Below are 19,641 nucleotides of genomic sequence, written 5' to 3' on the forward strand. Positions count from 1 at the left end.
ACCAAAGTGCTCTGAGGGCTGGGTATAGGACATTGAGATGGCCTTGGGATGTGGGGCATGACAGACGAGGATAGCACATGGGGTGGGAAAGGGCAACTGAACAAATTCTGATGCCTATCTTCCTCCCTGGATCAGGAGCTCTACCATGGACTCCTCCCTTCCGCTTCCTTCCCTCCAATAACAACCTCTGGGTCCCAGAGTCATCCTTGAGATCCAGAGACTAAAACAGAGAGAAGATGGCTTACTTTGTGGAGAAACCTCTGAAGACCAGGGGCAATCTCAGATTTGCAGGGACTGTCATTTTACTTTCTGTGTGTATGTGTGTGCATGTGTATGTGTGTATATAGATTTAAAAAGAAAAAAGCCATCTCCCACATTTTAGCTGGACGTAGACTGGTGTGGTTAAGAGCACAGACCCTGGCACCAGGTGTGTGTGCAAACCCAGGCTCTGCCTGACTGGATGTGTGACTGTAGGCAAGTCACTTAACCTCTCTGTGCCTGTTTCCACATCTGCAAAATGGGAATAATAATGGTCCCTGCCTCATAGGACCAAACGTGAGGACTCAATGAGCTATTATCTGTGAGACTCGTGCCTGGCACACATGAAATGCCATGAAGGCCCAAAATACTACATAAACAGGAGATAAGCCTGAGAAAGTGATTTTTATCTCATCGATATTTGCCTTCACAGTGAAGACTGTTGTGGCCTCCACTGGCCCAGGTATGAGCGACTGCAGCTGGTTGTCACCATGTCTGAGCAGTTAGGAACCTGCGCCTTGAGTCTGTCAGGAGAGTGTCACTGGGGTCCCCATGACATGGAGGAAGGAGTCAGCTTCAGACTGTGTTGTAGCAAATGTGCTGTGCTCCAGAGAGGCTTACAAGCCCTGGTGATCCATGAGGGACAGAAAACTTGCCAAAATTCTCCCCTTGGGACGTCACCTGAAAGGGTGAACTTGGGCCCTGGACTCCACAGCCAGTACAGAACACAGCGCGTTCCTCCCGAGCCTGCTCTCTGCACACGCACCCCCGCCTGCCTTGCCTTTGCCCAGTGAGCTGAGGCCCACAAGTCTCTCTCATTGGGCAACATTGAGCTCAGGGAAGTCTGGGAGGCAGCAGGCCCAGAACTGGAGTAAGTTCCACCCAGGACCAGGTGGAAGAGCAAAACAAGAAAGACGGGTGTCTCGTCTTCCTGCTTAGAAGGAGGGAGAATATCTCTGCAAATGAGCCAATTCCACCATCTCCCAGAGGCTCACAATTCAAAGACTTAACAGGTGGTTTGAAAACACAAACACACAAACACACACACACACACAGAGAAATCAGACCCAGACCCAGAAAGGGGTATTTGATTTTGTTTACAAAGTGCCTTTACAGTGCCTGAGAGGAGGGCCAGGCAAGGTCTCCCAGCCTTAACAGGGCGGACATCTGAGCCCCAAATATTTCAATATGATGTGTCCCGAGGGCTCCGATTACTCTCGGTGTAAACACAGATCACAGGGCTAATTTCAGCTGGCAACAGCAAAAGCACCGTCACAGCTCTCCCAACACCAAGCTCGGTGTGTGCCCTGCAGCCAAGCCGTACCTTGCAAATCACGGATGATTCTCTGCAGCTGGCTCTCCACGCTGGTGGACGCCATGGTAACCGTGACCGTCAGGGGCCGCCTTTCCTGGCTGTGGGCCTCCTGCCTGGGGCCGCTCAGCAGCGGTCAGACTCCGTGGTGGCACCTGCACAGGAAGGAGGCCGTGGAGGAGGCGGTCACGGACACAATTTAAAGACAGTAGTAGAGGCACGCTGCTCCGGGCACAAAGTCGCCCCATCTGGGCATCTTCCCTCAATGGGAAGGGCTTGACCTTTCTGTGTGGGCCTTGCTCTGTGGGCATTCTCTGATACACTTATATTCAGACACAGTGACCTGGTTGGGAGCTTCAAAAGAAACAAGATCAACTAAATAACATGACCTATTCTTTCTGAGCTCCCCTCCTAGTCTGCCCTTAGACAGGCCTGCCGCACTTTCCACGTTTAAAAACGCTTTCCAGTGGCTCCCCCCATCCCCCTACACCAAGGCCAGAACTAGTCCAACCCCGCTCACTGACCTGCTAAGCCTAAGGTGCCACCACACCAGATCTGCCGGCTCCCCCAGGCCGGGCCCTACCCCCTCCCCAGGCAGCGGTGGAGGCGTGAGGCTGAGGACACATACCCGCAGGGCTTGCGGACCAAGGAGAGCCTGGCTTGCCTCTCAGGGAGGTCTGCAGCCTCCAGCTGCCAGAGTCCGGCTCAGCTTGGGAGGGCAGACACCAGGGGCCGTCAGGGGCCTGCGCAGCCCTCAGGACCAGTCAAGGGCCGTCTCTATTTTAAGCTCGGTTACAGTCCTCTCACGGCTGGTGAGTCCCGAGTTACCAGCGCTACTTGGGCAGCTGCTGAAGTGATTTAAGGACGCAGTGGTGGCTGGAGACCAACAAAGAGGAGGAGATACGAGCAGCATCGGAAGGAGGTCTGGACGTGCACTTGGACACCACCGTATCCTCCTTTCAGAACCTCTAACCCTTTCCTTAGATGTCCGACGCAGAGGCATAACATTCGCTGGCAAAAGCACTTGGCCATAGTAGCCACCCCTAGACGAGGGCCTGCTGCGCACTGGGCCTGCTACGCGCTTTACACACTAACTCCTTTTAATTCTCAGCAGCACCCTGGGAGATAGATAACATACAAGGGAGAAACTGGCATACAGAGCAGCCGTGTAACTTGTCTAAGGCCCTGGGCCAGTAGGGAGGGGAATCGTGATGTGAACTCTGGTCAGTCTGAATTCAACCCCTTTGGCTCTACAATGGAGCCACTGTCACTACAGCAAATGTTAACCACTTCCACTGGCTTCTAGGAACTGCCCTGAACTCCAGCGCCTCTCAAATGTGCCACCACCTTGAGCGTTTCAAACACGAACTGGTCCTCACTCTCCCACCACGCTCTTCGCCTTACTGCTCCAGGAGACAAGGCAAGAAGATCCAGGAGGACAAATGGTCGCCAACCTCAAGTTCCTCCAAATATTTACACAAGCATTCAGGTCAGCCTGAGGCCTGGGGAGGGCCTGGTGCAGATATGCCTAGGCCTGTTTTTAACCCACAAGCCAGTGCAGCTGTGACTCAGTGAAAACAAGGCCCAAAGAGGGCTTCTCCAGCCTAGGAAGAACTAGACAGGTACATACCTGTACCACACTCCCAGTAATTCGTGACACGGAGCCCCAGAGAGTCAGGGCATCCACAAAGACTCCGCCAAAGTCCCTAGCAAGTGCTGGCACCCTGCCATCACAGACACCAAACCGAGGGTGGGTGTGATTTACCAGAAGCCAGCCTGCCCATCCCTGGGCGGCTCTGTAGGTCACCTGCTGAACACGGAGCCTGAGCAGGGACCAGCCAGGGCCCTAGAGAGCAGGAGCCCAGGATGGGCCAGACTTCTGCAGGGGCTCTGCTGCCTGGGCGGACACTTGGCTCCTCCCCCAGCGAGGAGGAGAGGATCAAGGATCATCACTGTCAGTGCACAGCTGCCCTGGCACTACACTGTCAAGTGCAGCCTGGGGATACTGGGGCAACCAGGCACCATCCAGCCGTGGAGGAGCTCGACTGTGCTCCAAGAAGACAGACAGAAAAGCATCCAGATATGCGGATATGGCAGAAGAGGTCCATGCAGAGACATGAATAAAAAGTTATGGGTACTCAGCAAGGAGAGGGAATGAACCAGGGATACACACAACAAATGATGTTTGCCGAGTGAAAGAAGCCAGACTGAAAAGCTACCTACTTTATGATTCCATCTGCATGCTGTTCTTACAAAGGCAAAACACTGCGGAGAAATCAGATCCGTGGGTGCCAGGAGCTGAGGGGGAAGGGAGGGTTTGACTACAAGAGAGCATGCAGAAATTTTGGTGGGCAACTCTATTCTGTGTCGTGATTATGGTGGTGGTTACATGACTGTATATATTTGACGAACATATATTTGTCAAAACTCACATACTGTACATCTTATCTCAACAAACAAAAGAGCAGCATCGGTATGAGTTTTAGCAAGATGCAATGGGACCTGAGGAAGGGAACTTTCATTCTGCTGGGGGAAGGGAGAGGATGGTGGACACTCTCAGTAACGGCAACTGAGTTGGGTGATGAATAGGAGGTCATCGAAGAGACCTGAGGAGGAAAGGGCGCCAGGGTGGAGGGCACGGCAGGTGTAGAGGCTGTTTCTCTACCTGCACTCCCCTTATTTGACTATGGTCAACAGAGAGCTTTGTACCTTCGGGAAGAAATAATCTTGAAGGAAGATGACCTAAACCCCGTGAGTTCACTGGGTCTCTGTGTATACTTACTTAAAACTAGGCTGAGACCCACAAATGACAGAGAGGGCGGAGCCTGGAAAGGAAGCACTAATGACAACAGATTCTTAGTTATGTCATCCAGGCTCTGGCTGGGGCAACGCATGAACTATACAACCAGCTGGATTTCCTAGAAACCAGCCCTCTTTGGAGCCTGGCACAAGGGCAATAGCGTCTGTAAACCAAACTGGCATCTTGGAATGACGAGCCTGAACAGACAGAAACATGCTCCTTCAAGACTTCTTGGCACTTTGGTGAAGCCGCAAGTGTCAGCCCGAGCCCAGGAGGCCTTCTCCGCCTGAGCCTCGGAGTGCCTCCCTCCGCTGAGGCCAAGTTCCCAGGTCACGGGGTGAGCTGTGCCCAACCACTGGTTACACAAGTTGATTTTCCAAAGAGCCTCTGCCTCACCACCAAGATAATGAACCCTGAGAAACCGCTGCTGGGCCTGTAGGTCACAGTGACTACACAGTGACCCACCATGGCTGTGGGTCACCACCTCACAGGGTTTCAGGAAGCAAATGGTCACCACAGGAATGCTATTTTCATGGACTTTAAAGAATGACTCTTCGCATTCTGGCCTCCCTTTTCCTGGGCCTGAGGTTATTATTAAACTTCAAAAGACACAGAATGGGGCACAGTCTCTCTCCACCCCTTGGTCAACTTCCTTGTGTCTCTAGATAAGCTTGCCCTTTGGTTTAGGGATGAGATATTTTTTACTCACGACACTTCTGACACCAAACGTGTGGCTTTTTTCCCCACACCGATATCCAGCTGACACAAATGGGTGTCCTGCAATTCAATTCAATTCTTTTTCTTTTTGGCCATGCCACAGGGCTTGCGGGATCTTAGTTCCCCGACCAGGGATTGAACCCGTGCCCTCGGCAGTGAAAGCGCGGAGCCCTAACCATTGGACCACCAGGGAAGTCCCTCAATTCAATTCTAACTCTACCTGAAGTCAGTGCAGACCGCACAGGTTAAAGGCTCAGTCCACAAGACTGCCCCGGCTTCAGACACCAGTCACAGGTCCCAGTACCTGTCACTACCTGTACTTCTGACCAACCAGCTATAAACTGGGGTTCCCACAATCCCCATCTCAGGCTCTATAATTTGCTAGAACGGCTCACAAAACTTGGGGTAACATTTTACTATAACCGGTTTATTTTAAAGGACACAACTCAGCAACAGTGAAATGGAAGAGATGCAAAGATAAGTGGGGTGGGGTGGGAGCTTCCATACCCTCAGGGCTTTGCGCCCTCCAGCACTTCAGTGTGTTCACCAGCACAGTATTTCTCAGAATCCTGTCATTTGAGGTTTTTATGGAGGTTTCATTACATAGGCATGACGGATTAAATCACTGGCCACTGGCCATTTACTCCACCTTCAGCCCCTCTCCACTCCCCAGAGGGGTCTAAGGGTGGGGCTGAAAGTCCTCTGGCAACCAGCCCTCAGGCAGAAGCTATCTATCCAGGGGCCCATGAAGAGTCATCTTATTAGCATATGGTTATGCTTATGGTTGAAAGGGTTTTGCTATGAATAACAAAAGACACTCCTATTACTCAGGAAATTCCAAGAGTTTTGGAAGCTCTGTGCCAGCAACCAGGGAAAGAGACCAAATATATATTTCCTATTATATTACAGGAATCACAGACTTCTGGCATGAACCAGTGCGATCCTGACCTCTACAGCCCATTGGCAAACTGCTCTCCTAACTCACGAGACACTCAGAGATTGCTTCTATCCACACCGCCATGGGCTCCAGGACTCCAGCGCCTTGCAAGGCCCCTAACGTGCAAATCACCTCCATCAACCCAGGGTCCTTGTTGCATGACATTGTGAACCCCTCCATCACTGTCTCTGGCAAGCTCTTTCAAATACCAGAGAAATTCATTTTATAAAATTTTGGGGAACACTGGCTTCTCTTGTCAACAACTCAAAATGATGTTTAAGCTTATCCAGAATGTCTGAAAACATCCAATCTTCTGGTAAAGAGGAAAAGGGACTAAACGCATTTTTAAAAATTCTTATTTATTACCTGGTACTGTTGCCTGGGTTCCTCGTCACAGCCTATGTATTATTTTAGAGGTAAAGGATCTTCCCTGACCTCCAAATTCCTCCCATACCTGCCTAGATGCCCTAAATGCCTGAAACAAGGGAGACAGCAGTTCAGTCCCAAATTAAGATACAAAGACACTGACTCATGTAAACTTCTTTACACTATGGTACAAATGACTAATACTCATGATGTTGCCCCCAAACTGGCTGTGGCAGGAGAAACAGTGCCAGCTGAAATTGGCACTTGCCATCTGCCTGTACAAGGATTAAGCCACTGCAGTCATTGACCTTCAAGACATCCTGAAAGGAGTTCAGGGTGGAGATCAGGAATGAAGCACTCTGTGCTCTGGGAGAAACTGGCAGAATAGGCCTTCAGATAGTTCGATATTCTCAGGAGAAGATTTTACGAGCCTAAATTCTTCCATCTTCTCATATACAGAAAAGCACTAAAATCATTAACAGTGACATCTGCTCCTTGTGACTAGCGGCAAGCCTTGCCAAAATGTGTGCTTGACTGCACGTACCCCCCTTCACTAAAATCACATATGATACTGACGTTCCCCCCCCCTTAATAAAACTTAACTCACGACTCTCATGTTGTGCATTTTTTTTCAGTTGACGATAGCATCGGAGTAGCCACATAAGGAAAGAAGGCTCAGAAGGGGAGGAGGAAGTCTGGGGCATAGAAGACAACCCTGCCCTGCCTGCCAAATTTGTCATAATTGCTCCCAACACAATAGCTAAGACGTGACCCAGAGAGGGCACCATACAGTTGGCTCCTCCCGGACTCCCGAACAAGGTGGGGCATACAAGTTGTCAATTCCACCCTGACTGGGAAAGAATGTTAACAAGGACAGTTCAGACCAGTCAAAAGCAGAAAGCCTTTCCGAAGAGTCCATTGCTTTGGCCTGGTTCAGCACACCCAACAGCATCTATCTAGTTACCACCTATGGAAAGGGGGCACTTGGCTGGTACCTGCAGCTTTGAAGGCCTGGAGGTCCTGGGGCTCAGTGCTAAAACGGCCAGTGGTCAGGCAGACTGCCCTCACCAGGGCTTCTAGATGGTGCCTAGGAGAGTGCTCAAGAGTTTGTCAGAGGCCAGCTCAGAGGCCAACATTTCAGCACACGTGAACAAAGGCTCATTAGGAGACAATTATAATTAAAGACCTATAATTAAAGGGCTGACCAACTGCAGGCCTGGGTCATCTCGCCCAAACACTCCTTGCTTGTCATCTTCTCTTTCTTAAAGGGAATGAAGACTTGAGACTTTGCCATCACTTCTTGAACCTTCTCTTGGCCCCCTCCCTCCCACCAACAATTCCAGGTCTCTTGGTCACTCCCCCTGGAACATACACAAAACTGGCCCTGATTCCAGTCTGCTGACCCAGTAGAGCAGGGTCAAGAGGAACTTGTGGTTGTGAGGGGTTGCTTCTGGGCTTGGAGAAAGCTATCTTTTTTAGGAAGGTGGGCAGTTGCTCAGGAAGGAGCCATATATCCATATTTGGGGGTGCAGGGCGGAGGTCTTGCCACTGGAAAGCCCAGAGAAAACATCCAGGAAGCAATGGGCAAGGAAAGTGTCTTCTCTTCTCTCAATCACAGCTGAGTCCTGCCAAGCTGGACCCTATTCAGAATGCAGAATCAGACTCATCTTGTGAAATTTCCATTCCCTGTCATGTAACAAATAATGCGATAAAGATTATGCCATGATTGGGGGAGACCCATGGTACATTTAGTTCAAAGTATTTTGAGGCAATTTTAACATATCTGTCCTGGGGAAGTTATTTGACCTCTTCCTACTGTGTGTGTGTGTGTGTGTGTGTGTGCGCGCGCGCGTGCATGTGTGCCTGTGTGTGTGTTTTCAGATACAGTGTAGAGAGGTTACCCTTTACCTTCCTCCATGGAGGAGGTGCGCAAGGAGAAGAACAGACATTCTCGGTGGTTAACTTTGGCTGAGGCTTCTAAGCCCCGCTCCTGACCCAGGCTGTAGATGCCCTGGAAAAAGCACCTGGGGCTACAGTTTCTTCCAGCTCCACATTAAGCCACCACCTCTGGTTCAGTTGCCAGCCCACCCTGGACCTCTTACAGGGATTCTACTCTCGGCCTAGCCCTCTGCAGACTAATGGCTTGCTTGGAATGCTTTTTCCCTTCAGGTTTTTCTTCTGGACTCCAAGGGCTCCCCTAACTCGGTTTTCAGGTAACTCGGTACCCCAGGCTCCTGAGATGGTCAGCCAGACCTGCCCTTGGGCTCTGAAACTAGCCACACTGCCACAGGACTACACCCAGACCACAGACTCTCCTTAAGTCTGTCCTCGGAAACACACTGACACGCACATCTTCATCCCTGCAAAGAGGATCTGACCCCAACTAGAAACAGGCACCTGATTTCTTTCAAATGCCACAGAGAACAGGAAGGACCACTGGCGGCCACTAAAACCACCAGGCTGACTGGCTCCAAAGTGAGGAAGAGGGAGAAACACCTCCTGCCCAAATCAGCACAGTTCTGTCATCCTCATCTTCTAAAAGCCAGGAGCCCATGCACTCTGAGGCCGAAGCTCTCATGGGGGCAGTATAGTAACACATCTAAAAACAGCATGATAAACAGAGACCCACGGAAGCAGTTCAAAACCCACCCTACTGATTGATTTAGCTGTTCAAACAGAGGCTATTAAACCAATCAAGAGCTTAAAAAAACTCTGGCATTGAGATCACAAATAGGAAATATTGTTTATCTTTTGAGCAACACAATGACATCCATCCACTAGGTGAAGAGATGTTCACAAGGCCAAACCCGAATCATCTCTGCTCACAGGCGGCCTCTGGTTAATGAATCTTACCTGCTCTGCTGCCTGGGCTGGCTCCAGTGAATGTGGCTCCAGACTTTTGAGTTCCTATCAGTGATTTTCACCATGACACCACAGCTAGACAATATGCTTCCTCTGCCTCAGGTTAAAAGACACTCTGGTTTTGAGTCACCAAAGCTGTCCTTGGAATCACCAGAAAATGCAGGTTACCCATTAGCCAAGCCTCTCCCCTAAAGGGAAGAGGGGGACTGCCATTCTTGAGTGCCTATTGTATGTTCCAGAGGCAGCAGCCCACAGCCTCATTGACCAACATGGGACAAAGTTACCAACTGCTCTGATCTTGTGCTGTTTTGGGTGGTTCCTCTTGTCACAAACATCTGTGGGGGCCATCCCATCCCAGAAGGACCAGGTTAAAAGCGTGGCTCCTGAACCCATGCTGGTGTCCCAAAAACCAGCCACAAGGAGCAAAGACCATCCAAAGAGCAGCTAGAGGATCGACTCTAAAGCAACACAAAAATAACTGGAGTAAAATATTAACTGTAGAATCTAACAGGTGGGTATATGTTCACTATACAATTCTTTCAATGATTCTGTATGTTTGTTTTCCCAAATTAAAAACTAAATGAAGCATTACGCAAAGAACACTTTTAACAGAAACAGAAAATCTTTTTCCTAAAGCCTTTTCACATTCTTTTCATCAAAGAAGGCCACGTCCCATCACTGAGACAATTAACTCTGATTTCCAGGGTGATTAATAATAATGGCTCATAATTGGTACAGGGCATTCAATAATTTGTGAACAGTAGCTCTCATGGGAGGGAGGGTCAAGTGGAACCTACTCAACATGGGCCCACTTCAGAGGGTGGGAGCCACTGAAAGCAGAACCTCAGCGTGACAGCTCTTCCCCGGCTGCAATACCCAGCAGCCCGCATTAGGCAGATGGCAGGGGAGTTAAGCTGGCTACAGAGCACCACAAGGCTGGAAGTGGCAGGAGAGCAGTGAGCAGATTAACGCCTGATCCTCTGCCCTCAGAGAGCCCCTGACCCATTTCTCTGTTGCGAAAGGAAACTGCTGTGGTAAGACAGGCAGAGGGGCAGAGAGGCTGTGGCCAACACCGGTAGTTTCAAAGAGTGCTCTATTTTGTTCTGGAGGGGGGTAGCGGATGGAACTGTGAAGAGTGACAAGGGGCATCAGATGACACAAGTGCACTACCTGGGAGCCACGTGGTTAAGGTGTCAACCACACATGCTTTTCTTAGGAAGAGTAAAATTCAGCCCTCCCCTTACACCCTCCAGCCTAGGTTCTTCATATCACGGACTCTAGCCGAAGTCTGGTGCAGCCACACCACAATCCAAAAATCCACAGGTGTTTCAGGAACAATCACCTGGGGGCTATCTCGAAACCCTGCACCAGAGCACAAGAGAATGTGCTCAGTGGGTAAAGAGAATGGGCCATGGCCTGGGGACGGCCCAGGATGAACAAACCGTCCCCTTACGAGAAGGGAGAGACCCGGGCAAAGTTAGGTCTTGGAGTTTTGCAAAGTTAAGGTCTGGGCTGTCCCGGCCCAGCTGAGCCAGGAAGTACGCCTCTTCAGGTCATCGGCTTCTTGGACAATGCAAGCAGAAACTCGGGGGCCTGTCCCTCCTGTGATTAAAGACTCCAAGACTTGTTCTGAGACCACACATGTGGGCTCCTTGGCCGTCGGGTGTCTTGGAACTGGTGTTTGGGCGGAGGGGGGGGGGAGGGGGACTGTCTGTCTTTCTAACTGATTACCAGAGGCAGCCTGGGTTCCAGGGTCAGATTCACCGGCCCTAGGTGCTTCCTAGGCCCGCTGGGCAAGGGCAAGGGCATGGGCAAGGGCTCCGGCGGAGTCTGTGGGAGACCCGGCATAAGGGCGGAGGCGGTCAGGGCAACAGGTGACAAGCCGCGCCTGGAGGGAAGTTCTCCGCTCCAGAGGCGACAGCAACTAGAGGTGCCCCGTGAGTCCGGCCGGCCACCCGCAGCACTTACGCGCTCGTGGGCCCACGGTGGGACAGAACCGAAACTTTCTGCGGCCAAGCGGAAGAGTACGAGAGCGCGGCGTAGGCGGCCATGATACGCAGACCCCTCCACAGGCTGGCGCAGACTACAACTTCCAGCATGCTCCACAGGGCCTCTGTCTACAACTCCCATCGGACCCCACGGACAGACGAGTGCGGACTACAACTCCCGGCATGCTCCGCAGAGCTGATGCTCAAAACTGCCAGGGGTTCCACGGGGTCGGCCGGCTTTAAATTAACCCTTGCAATCCCTGGGAGCATGTGTGTCCACAAATCGTATGTCTGGGATCCTGAAAGCAGTGCTGTACACGTGTGGCTTTTGAGAACTTGAAACGTGACTAGTTTGAGTTGAATTGTACATGTGCTGTAAGTGCAAAATACACCTGAGTTCCAAAAGAATGTAAAATAGCTCATTAACATTTTTATATTGATTCCATGTTGAAATAATGTTTTAATATATTGGGCTAAATAAAAAGCATTATATATTTTTGGGCCTAATGGTCTATCTTTTCATCCCCCTTGCTACTTAACACAGGGACCTGCTTAAAATCACTGCTCAAAAACTATGTGTTAATGAATGAACTACCACCCCTAACTTCTCCCTACTCTCTGCCCAATTTCTAAGTTACATTTTCTATTTATAAGTTGTGAAGCACTCTGAGGCTGCACTCAATAGAACAAAATGCACTCATCAGTAATGAATGGTCACAAGAGAGGAGAGCAACAGTACCTGGAGTACTTCAGCCTATGAACTGGGCTCCAAAACACCTTTCTACCTCACAGGACTTGGCCGTTGGTGTCCAGTCAGGAGCCATGGCCCAAACATTACAAATGCACAAAGAGGGGAGTTATCTGGTAGAATAATTCGGGAAAGGAAATAGATTTAGGCTACGTCATCTCATTAGCCATCTTTTCTGAGTTAGGTGTAGAGAAGGCAGTGAGTTAGATGACTGGAATAGTCAATTTGTGGGGGCTGGGGAGAAGTGATTTCCATCCTTCCTGTTAGGATGGAAACAATGAAAGGAAAAGGGAAGAGGAGGAAGGAGATGGCAAAGGGAAGTCATTCCTCCTGAAATGCAGTCCCCCCTAAAACTGAGTTCCCCTGCCAAGGGAACAGACACAGGTGGGTACTTCCTTCCCCAGACTCCCACAGTTCACCACAAAGTGCCTTGGAATAATTTTAATGACACATTTAAGGTGTTCGTTCCCAGTTGTGTGGGCAATCAAGCCAGGTCGTTCTCTCTCGGTCAAGAGGGTTCATCCAGGTCACCTGGAAAAAGGGCCAAGGTTCCCTGGGAAGGAAGTAATCCTATGGAAATCTTTCCCCACACAGGAATGACCAGAGGCTGGCCAACTTGAGAGTGGGGCTTTGTGGTCTCACTCCCCCCAACGTGGCCCTCCCACAGCCTTTGCACAGAGCCCGGAACAGGCCCTCTACAAAAGTGGCCAGGGACCTCCTGGAGGTCTACATATCCCTCCCTCACCCCCACCCTCGTCTCTACTCCCTGCAACCATCCAATTCCATGTGCCATCTGTTGCCCATGTCTTCTCTCTAACTGTGGGTGATGCTCAAGGCTGATTTTCTTTTTTCTTTTAGTAAGTTTTTAAAAAAATTAATTTATTTATCTGGTTGTGCCAGGTCCTAGTTGTGGCAGGTGGGCTCCTTAGTTGCGGCTCAAGGGCTCCTTAGTTGCAGCATGCAAACTCTTAGTTGCGGCATGCATGTGGGATCCAGTTCCCTGGCCAGGGATTGAAGCCAGTCCCCCTGCATTGGGAGTGTGGAGTCTTAACCACTGTGCCACCAGGGAAGTTCCCAAGGCTGATTTTCTGAAATGATAAAGTCAAGGAGCCAGGCCACCTTTGTCATCCTTTGGTCCTTCTAGCCACACTCTTTTGTGGAGGGGATAGGGGTGTGGGATGTGGGGGGATTGCAACAACCCTACACCTAAAATCTGGGCTGACCCCAAGGTAGAGAGGGGAGCTCTGTACTCGGAATAACTTGGTGAGGATTTAGGATAACTTTCTTTCCCTTACCAAAATCCCCTGCAAACCTGCCAAATACATCCTACCAAGTTTTCAGAATGCCTGAAATTCCCAGCAGGAAGTGGTTATCACTCCTTCTGGCTGGAGGGTTAATCTTCGGAAGGTACTTGTTCAGGCACCATGGGTCATGAGACAGAGAAAACCTTGGACTTGAAGACAGAAAACATGGGTGCCAGACCAGGGGACAGATAGGGACAGAAAGCTGAGGCTAGGAGCTCTCGAGACAGACTTGGCCTCCTGGAAAATTTCACCTAAGGCCTGAGTGGAGCCAATTTCCTACCATCCTGACCCACACAGGGCTTGTTTGATACTTTATCTCCAGTCCTCCTTCTGTATCACTCCTTTCACCCAAGATCTTAACCCAGATCCTTCATAAGCAGAGAACTTTTGAGAATCCTAAAGAATGATCTTGGGTAGAAATGAGGGGAACATAACCAGCCTGAGGTTAAGTCAGTACATGCTAATCTTTTATTTGCATATATGATACAGTGATGCTTTCTGTTTTTATGAGATGATTTTAAGAGTAATTCATATTTGTCCCGTCACAGGCAGGTTTCACAAATGAAAGCCGTGAGTTCAGCAAACCAGGCACTGTCTGGGCTGGTGGGCCCAAGAGAAGAGTTCATGGGAAGCCCATTGGTGTGGCGCCTGGTGTTGACCGGAAGACATAAGCAAGTGTGAGAAGAAGAAACAGAAGTAGCAAAGAGCCAGAAAAGATGGTCTCCTATCCACTTACGCAACCAACCACAAACATTGCTGGGCACTGAGGGAGGTTCTAGACATGCAACATGGGGTTTGTGCCCTCAAGGAACTTCCACTCTGGCTTGGGTCATCTGAGGTCTGGGGCTGCCCCAGGCTTGGAGGCATGTTCCTATTTAGAGATCAGCAAGGTTTCTCTCTTGCTGATTTTGTCCGAGAGTGTGGAGGTGGAAATGCTGTGAAGAGGATCTTCCCTCAGAGCTGCTGTGGATTTTTTATGCTCCAGGAGTGGTAGGAGGTCTGCAGCACTGGGTCCAGGGCACCTTTTTTTGACTGGAGTAGGAGGGATAGGCCCACAGTGGTCCAGTTGAGGTTGAGCAGTGGTTTCAGTGGGTAGCGGGAGGGGAAAGCAGGAGGCTGTGGTCCATGAAGAGTGTGGTCAGAGAATGTGGAGTGTGGTCACTGGGGTGCAGCTTTTGTGTTGCTTCCTTCAGCAGTCCTGCCCAGGTTCCCTTTCTGGTAGGAAGGATGCCCCTCCATCTTCCCATTCATACCTCTCCTTCTCTGCGCCTCTTCCCTTGGATTCCCAAGGAGCTAGATTAGGAGAAGACTCTGGATTAAAAAGATTACCCTGGGAGCTAGTCTACTAGGGATGCCAAAACATCACTAGAAATGCAAAGAGACAAATGTGATTGTACTGATGAAGTGCTCCCAGGGATACAGCTATATGTGTTGAAAAGAATACTTAGGTAAGTATCTTGGGATGTGAAGGAATGGGATGGGGCGAGGAGACGGTGGAGTGAGGCTCTCAAAGGGCATGCATGCTCTGCAGTGATACAAGCTCCCCACACCTGCCTTCTAAGAAGAGTGGGCTCAAAACCTGCTTTGGTTTGGCGAAGTGGGTGTGTCAGTGGAGCCCTCTGCTCTTCTGCTCCCTGGGCTCAGCCCGCCCTCTGAACAAAAGTTGAATAAAATTTTAATAATATCAATTTGAAGGAGTGCAGAATGATTAGCCTGACCAGAAGCTCATAGGCTTAGCTCTGACCCCATAACTGTTTTTCTTTTCTTTTCTTTTTTTTTTTTAATGTCTGAAACATTTATATTAACATAATTCCATACATATTTCCATACAAATACAAATATAAGATTTTTAGAAATTTCATGTAATGCTGTTTTTCCTTTTGCTGTTTCTTTCTTCTGTGGTGAGTGATGGCCCCACCAACTGGCTATATAAGTCCACGGGAGTTTTATCCCTTCACGGGTGCACTACCCAGCCCTCTCCAACAGGGGCTACAGGCCTAATGCTTAAAACTAGACCCTCACTCTTCCCCAGTCAGGTCAAAATCCTTCAAGGCTGGCTGCCCAGGGGCAAATAGATCATTGATCAATTGCAGCTGGAAGTGAAGGGGAAAATGCTTTACAAGCTCTCTAGGCTCCAGGTGAGGGCTATATTAGCAGCTACTTTATTCAACAAGCATGTATTGAGTGCCTGCTGAGTGCAAAGTCCTGCTCAAGGGACTGTGGAAGACTCTGGAATTCCCATTTTCAAGGAGTTGCAGCCAAATGTTCCTAACTGGGGTGCATGTCAGAATCACATGGGGAGCTTTTCCAAAGACCCCTCTCCAGAGCTGAATCAGGTTCACAGATTGAGACCAGGTCTGTGCGGTATGGGGAAGCTCAGAGGGTGGTTTTTATCTATGTCCTTGGATGTGAAGCTCTGGGACAGTGTAAGAGACAGGGATGTGTACCACTAACTAAAAAGCAAGGGCAAGTTTAGCCAATGCCACAGAGAGAGATAAGCAACGTGCTCTGAGAGTGGAGACTAGCAAAGAAAGGTTAATATTTATAAAGCAGCAGCCTGGGCAAACAAGGTAGAATGTGTCACATGGGCATGGCTCTTACAAAGAGCACAAATTGTAAGAATAATGACAGCTATCATTCTTTTCTCCCACTCAGTACACAGTGATAGAACACCAGGGCCCATGCTTGGCAGGGTGCAAGACCAGGTTCCTGCCCTCTGGCAGTTTGCAGTGTGATGGGGCAGGGAGATAGGACATCCATGGGTGTAACTACGACATGTTGGAGAGTGCCAAATACTACTTTAGAGAGAACAAGCAGAGTGCTGTGGCAACCCAGAGAGTGCTCTTCTGATTTACAGATTGTGGACACCTTCCTGAAGGAGCTGGCATTTCAGCTGGGGCTTGTAGGTTAGGGAGTAGAAGGCCCAGCGTGACAAAAGGCCCAGAGGAGACTGGGAGAAGGGTATCTGGGAAAGGACCCGTGGTCTTTTGTGGCTGGATCCCAGGCTGCTTGGGGGGTGGGGGCTTACGTTGGAATAAAATTAGAAAGAATGGAAAAGTTAGTTGGCACCAGATTGTAGGGGCCTTTATTTACATGCAAATAAAGCCTAAGGTGTTTGGGCTTTATTTGCATGTAACATGGAGCCACTGAGGGTTCTAAAGCACCCTGATGTCAATGCAGAGGACGCTTGGTGGGGAAAGAGATGAGCAGCAGGAAAATGCAGAGGAAGTGAGGCGGTTTGGGGACGAAGCCCAAACATGTGAGGCATGTGAGAGACACCGGGAAGGTAACATCAACAGGACTTGGCCGTGGGAGTGGGAGTGGAGGGAAAGGAAATGCAGGGCTCAAAGATAACTTGGTTTTGGGGGGAAGCTGGGACCATCAGCCAGGAGGGGGAGGACATTTTAGGTGGAACATGATGAATCGGAAATGTCAGCTCAATATCCACCTGGAGAGGAGGAGATGCTGGAGGAATCTTCACTCTGGATGCCTTCATCAAGGTGGGTGTATAGTTATCTGGGCCTTCAGAGCTGGACTGTTGGCACCTGGAGGGTAGCATCTGCATCTCATTCATTTTTATATCCTCCAAATAAATGCCGACAGAAGATGGCGCTTATCGCGTTCATTCTTAAGATTTATAGACTAAATATGCAAGTGCCAGGTCACGTGCTAGAAACTGGAACTATGACACAGAACACGTCTCGAGTCCAGCTGTGGGTTTTTAGAATCCAGATTTCCTTCTGACTAAGCTTATTTGAGGATGTGATTACTTTTGTTCTGCAGACAGCCCCATCCAGCAGTCATCCAGAGCCAACCCCCTCCAAAATCAGCTGGGACAGCCCTGCAATCAGGGAGGGGAGAGACCGTCTTGCCAGCAGCCTACATTTGCACAATTGAATTTCAGACCCTCATAAAGTCTTGAGGGATGCTCCTTTCAGGGAATGCTTTCATATTTTAGAGCCTTCTGAACTAAGCAAGGATAAGAAATCTATGTCTGAATGAAGGAATAAATGCTAAAAGATTTTCTCAAAATCTGAGAAACGTTTTTCTGGATGGCAATATAAAATTTCCAGATGGGGAAATTTTCCGCAGAAGAGGGGGCATATAGGACCCCTTGATGTAATGTACTTCTTTCACTCCCATTGCTGCAGTGGTAGCGTTTCCCAGTGCTGTGCCTCCTATGCTCCTTCCTGCCCTACTTCTCCTTCAGCTCCACCTCCTCCAGCTCCTCTGTCTACCTCCACCTGCCCCACCAAACTCCCTTTCAATAGAAGGAGGTGCCATCATAGGTGAAGGCACCTGGGGGGTGAGGTGACGAGGGAAGGCCAGGTGCCTGTTGCCGGCAGAGCCAGAAGTGCCGGAGCAGACTTTTGAGGTGTCTGCGGAACTTGACCCCGACAAAGACGTAGAGCACCGGGTTGAAGCAGCAGTGGGAGAAGGCAACGTTGCGGCAGATGAGCAGGGCATAATCCAGCTGCTGGCTGACCTCACAGCTCTGAATGACCCCAAGTTTCAACAGTGTCTGCAGAAACAGGATCAGGTTGTAGGGAGCCCAGCTGAGGAAGTATGCCGCCACAATGGTGAAGATGAGCCTGACTGTCCGGTGGCGCCGTTTGGACCGCGAGCGGAACAGGGTCCTGAGAATCTCCACGTAGCAGAACAGGATAATCCCCAAAGAGAGAAGGAAGATGATGTTGTGCTGGTAGACTGAGGCTAGGAACCACTCGAGTTCTGAATAATCACAGCCCGAAGGGAACACCTTGTGGAAGATGGCATCGGGGATGGAGGCCAGGATGCTGGCTGCCCACACAGCTATGGTCACCAGCACGCGGCACTGGAGGGTGTGGACACGCAGGGATGAGATGGGACTCACCACGGACAGGTAGCGATGGACGGTCATGACGGTCAGGAAGGAGATGCTGCTGTAGAGGCTGATGGAGAAGATCATGTTGAGGAGCTTGCAAAAGAAGTCTCCCAGCAACCAGCCCCAGTGGTACCCCAAGATCCACACGGGCAACAAGCAGGAGAACACCAGGTCTGAGAGACACAAGTTGAGGATGAAGACGTTGGTGAGGGACTCCAGGCTCTCATACTTCACCAGGACCCACAACACCAGGCTGTTGCCCACCATGCTGAGGAGGAACACCAGGCAGTACAGGATGGTGGTGCTGAAGGTGGCAAAGACAAAGGTCTTCTTCTCACACAGAAAGCTCTGAGGATCATACTCAAAAGAGGTGGTGGTCTCCGGGATGTCTGAGGGCTCCATCTAGACGTTGAGAGCATCTGAAGTGATACAGACATGGAGTTCAAAGCCATGTGGTTAGGCGAGAGAGCAATAGGACCCATGAGACAAAAAAGTGTGGTCCATGGTCCAGCTACTGGTCGGCGAACTATTTATAATGAAATTAGGAACTTTTGCCAAAACGTGAAGTCACTAAGCATGCTGTTTAGTTTGGTTAGCATTTTTTCTTAGCGAGACTTTCTTGAAGGAAGTGACACATTAATTTACAGTATGTCATAAGCCCCTTCCCTTCTTGAAGACTGTCATTTGAGTAACACTAAGCTAGACCAGTGTCCCAGTAGGTAGAGGAGAAAGACAGTGGAACTGGATTCAAAGACCTGAGATCAAATGTGGGGCCCAATATCATGTTCCTGGGCAAGCTTTTTAACCTTTCTGAACCTTGGGTCCTCATCTACAAAACAGGACTAATGATCCCAGAGTCATTCCTTCATTTATTCAACAAATATCTACTAAGCATTTACTATGCCCACCTGCCTTTCCCTCTCCTCTCCCTCTGTCCCTCCCTTCCTTTCTTTCTTCCTCTGCTCCCTCCTTTTCTTCCTCCCGTGAAATGTACAAACGCTGATGGCAGGATTGTTTCAGGAAACTTGCTGTCTCCAGGAACTAGTCCAAAAAGAGAAGACACAAAAGGAGCAAACATCTCTCTCACGTAAATCCAATTATGAAATAATCTCAAGACTTCAGTGAATGTTGAAAATCTGGGAGACCAAATCCCCACTAACACAGAGGATTAACTCTCAGAGCAGAAAGCTTCATCATCTGGGAGTTTGGTCTACAGAGTATCTTACAAGCAAGTGGAAATAACCTAGTGTCCAATAGGAGGGGAGTAGCTAAGAAAACATATGGTCAAATTGATTTAATCCTCTGTGCTAGTGAGATTTTAGAAATAGTGAGATTAGGACTTCCCTGGTGGTGCAGTGGTTAAGAATCCGCCTGCCAATGCAGGGGACACAGGTTCGAGCCCTGGTCCAGGAAGATCCCACATGCCGCAGAACAACTAAGCCCGTGTGCCACAACTACTGAGCCTGCGCTCTAGAGCCCACGAGC

At 49.7% G+C, this 19,641-nt stretch overlaps 2 protein-coding genes across 7 annotated transcripts in view; both read right to left on the reverse strand.

Annotated features, from left to right (window-relative positions):
• The window catches only part of FYCO1 (FYVE and coiled-coil domain autophagy adaptor 1), an 86,778-nt gene extending 75,341 nt beyond the window's left edge, over positions 1-11,437 (reverse strand). For 2 of the 6 annotated variants that reach the window (XM_036868218.1, XM_036868216.1), the window contains exons 1-2: positions 2,199-2,316; positions 1,583-1,725 (exon numbers count right to left, since the gene is read on the reverse strand). Coding sequence is in view for 4 of the 6 variants with exons in the window: in XM_036868216.1 (XP_036724111.1) it covers positions 1,583-1,637 (55 nt within the window). In the remaining 2 variants the exon portion in view is untranslated. Of the gene's footprint in view, positions 1-1,582; positions 1,726-2,198; positions 2,317-11,220 lie in introns of those variants that run through there. The other 4 variants (XM_036868215.1, XM_036868217.1, XM_036868220.1 and 1 more) reach the window with 4 other exon arrangements.
• Positions 11,438-17,556: 6,119 nt separating this feature from the next.
• Positions 17,557-18,558, reverse strand: XCR1 (X-C motif chemokine receptor 1). The gene has a single exon (XM_036870082.1). It carries the CDS (start codon positions 18,556-18,558, stop codon positions 17,557-17,559), a length of 1,002 nt encoding a protein of 333 aa, XP_036725977.1.
• Positions 18,559-19,641: the final 1,083 nt, after the last annotated feature.

This window comes from Balaenoptera musculus, chromosome 11, assembly GCF_009873245.2.
Source record: "Balaenoptera musculus isolate JJ_BM4_2016_0621 chromosome 11, mBalMus1.pri.v3, whole genome shotgun sequence".
In the NCBI taxonomy this organism is placed as follows: Eukaryota; Metazoa; Chordata; class Mammalia; order Artiodactyla; family Balaenopteridae; genus Balaenoptera; species Balaenoptera musculus.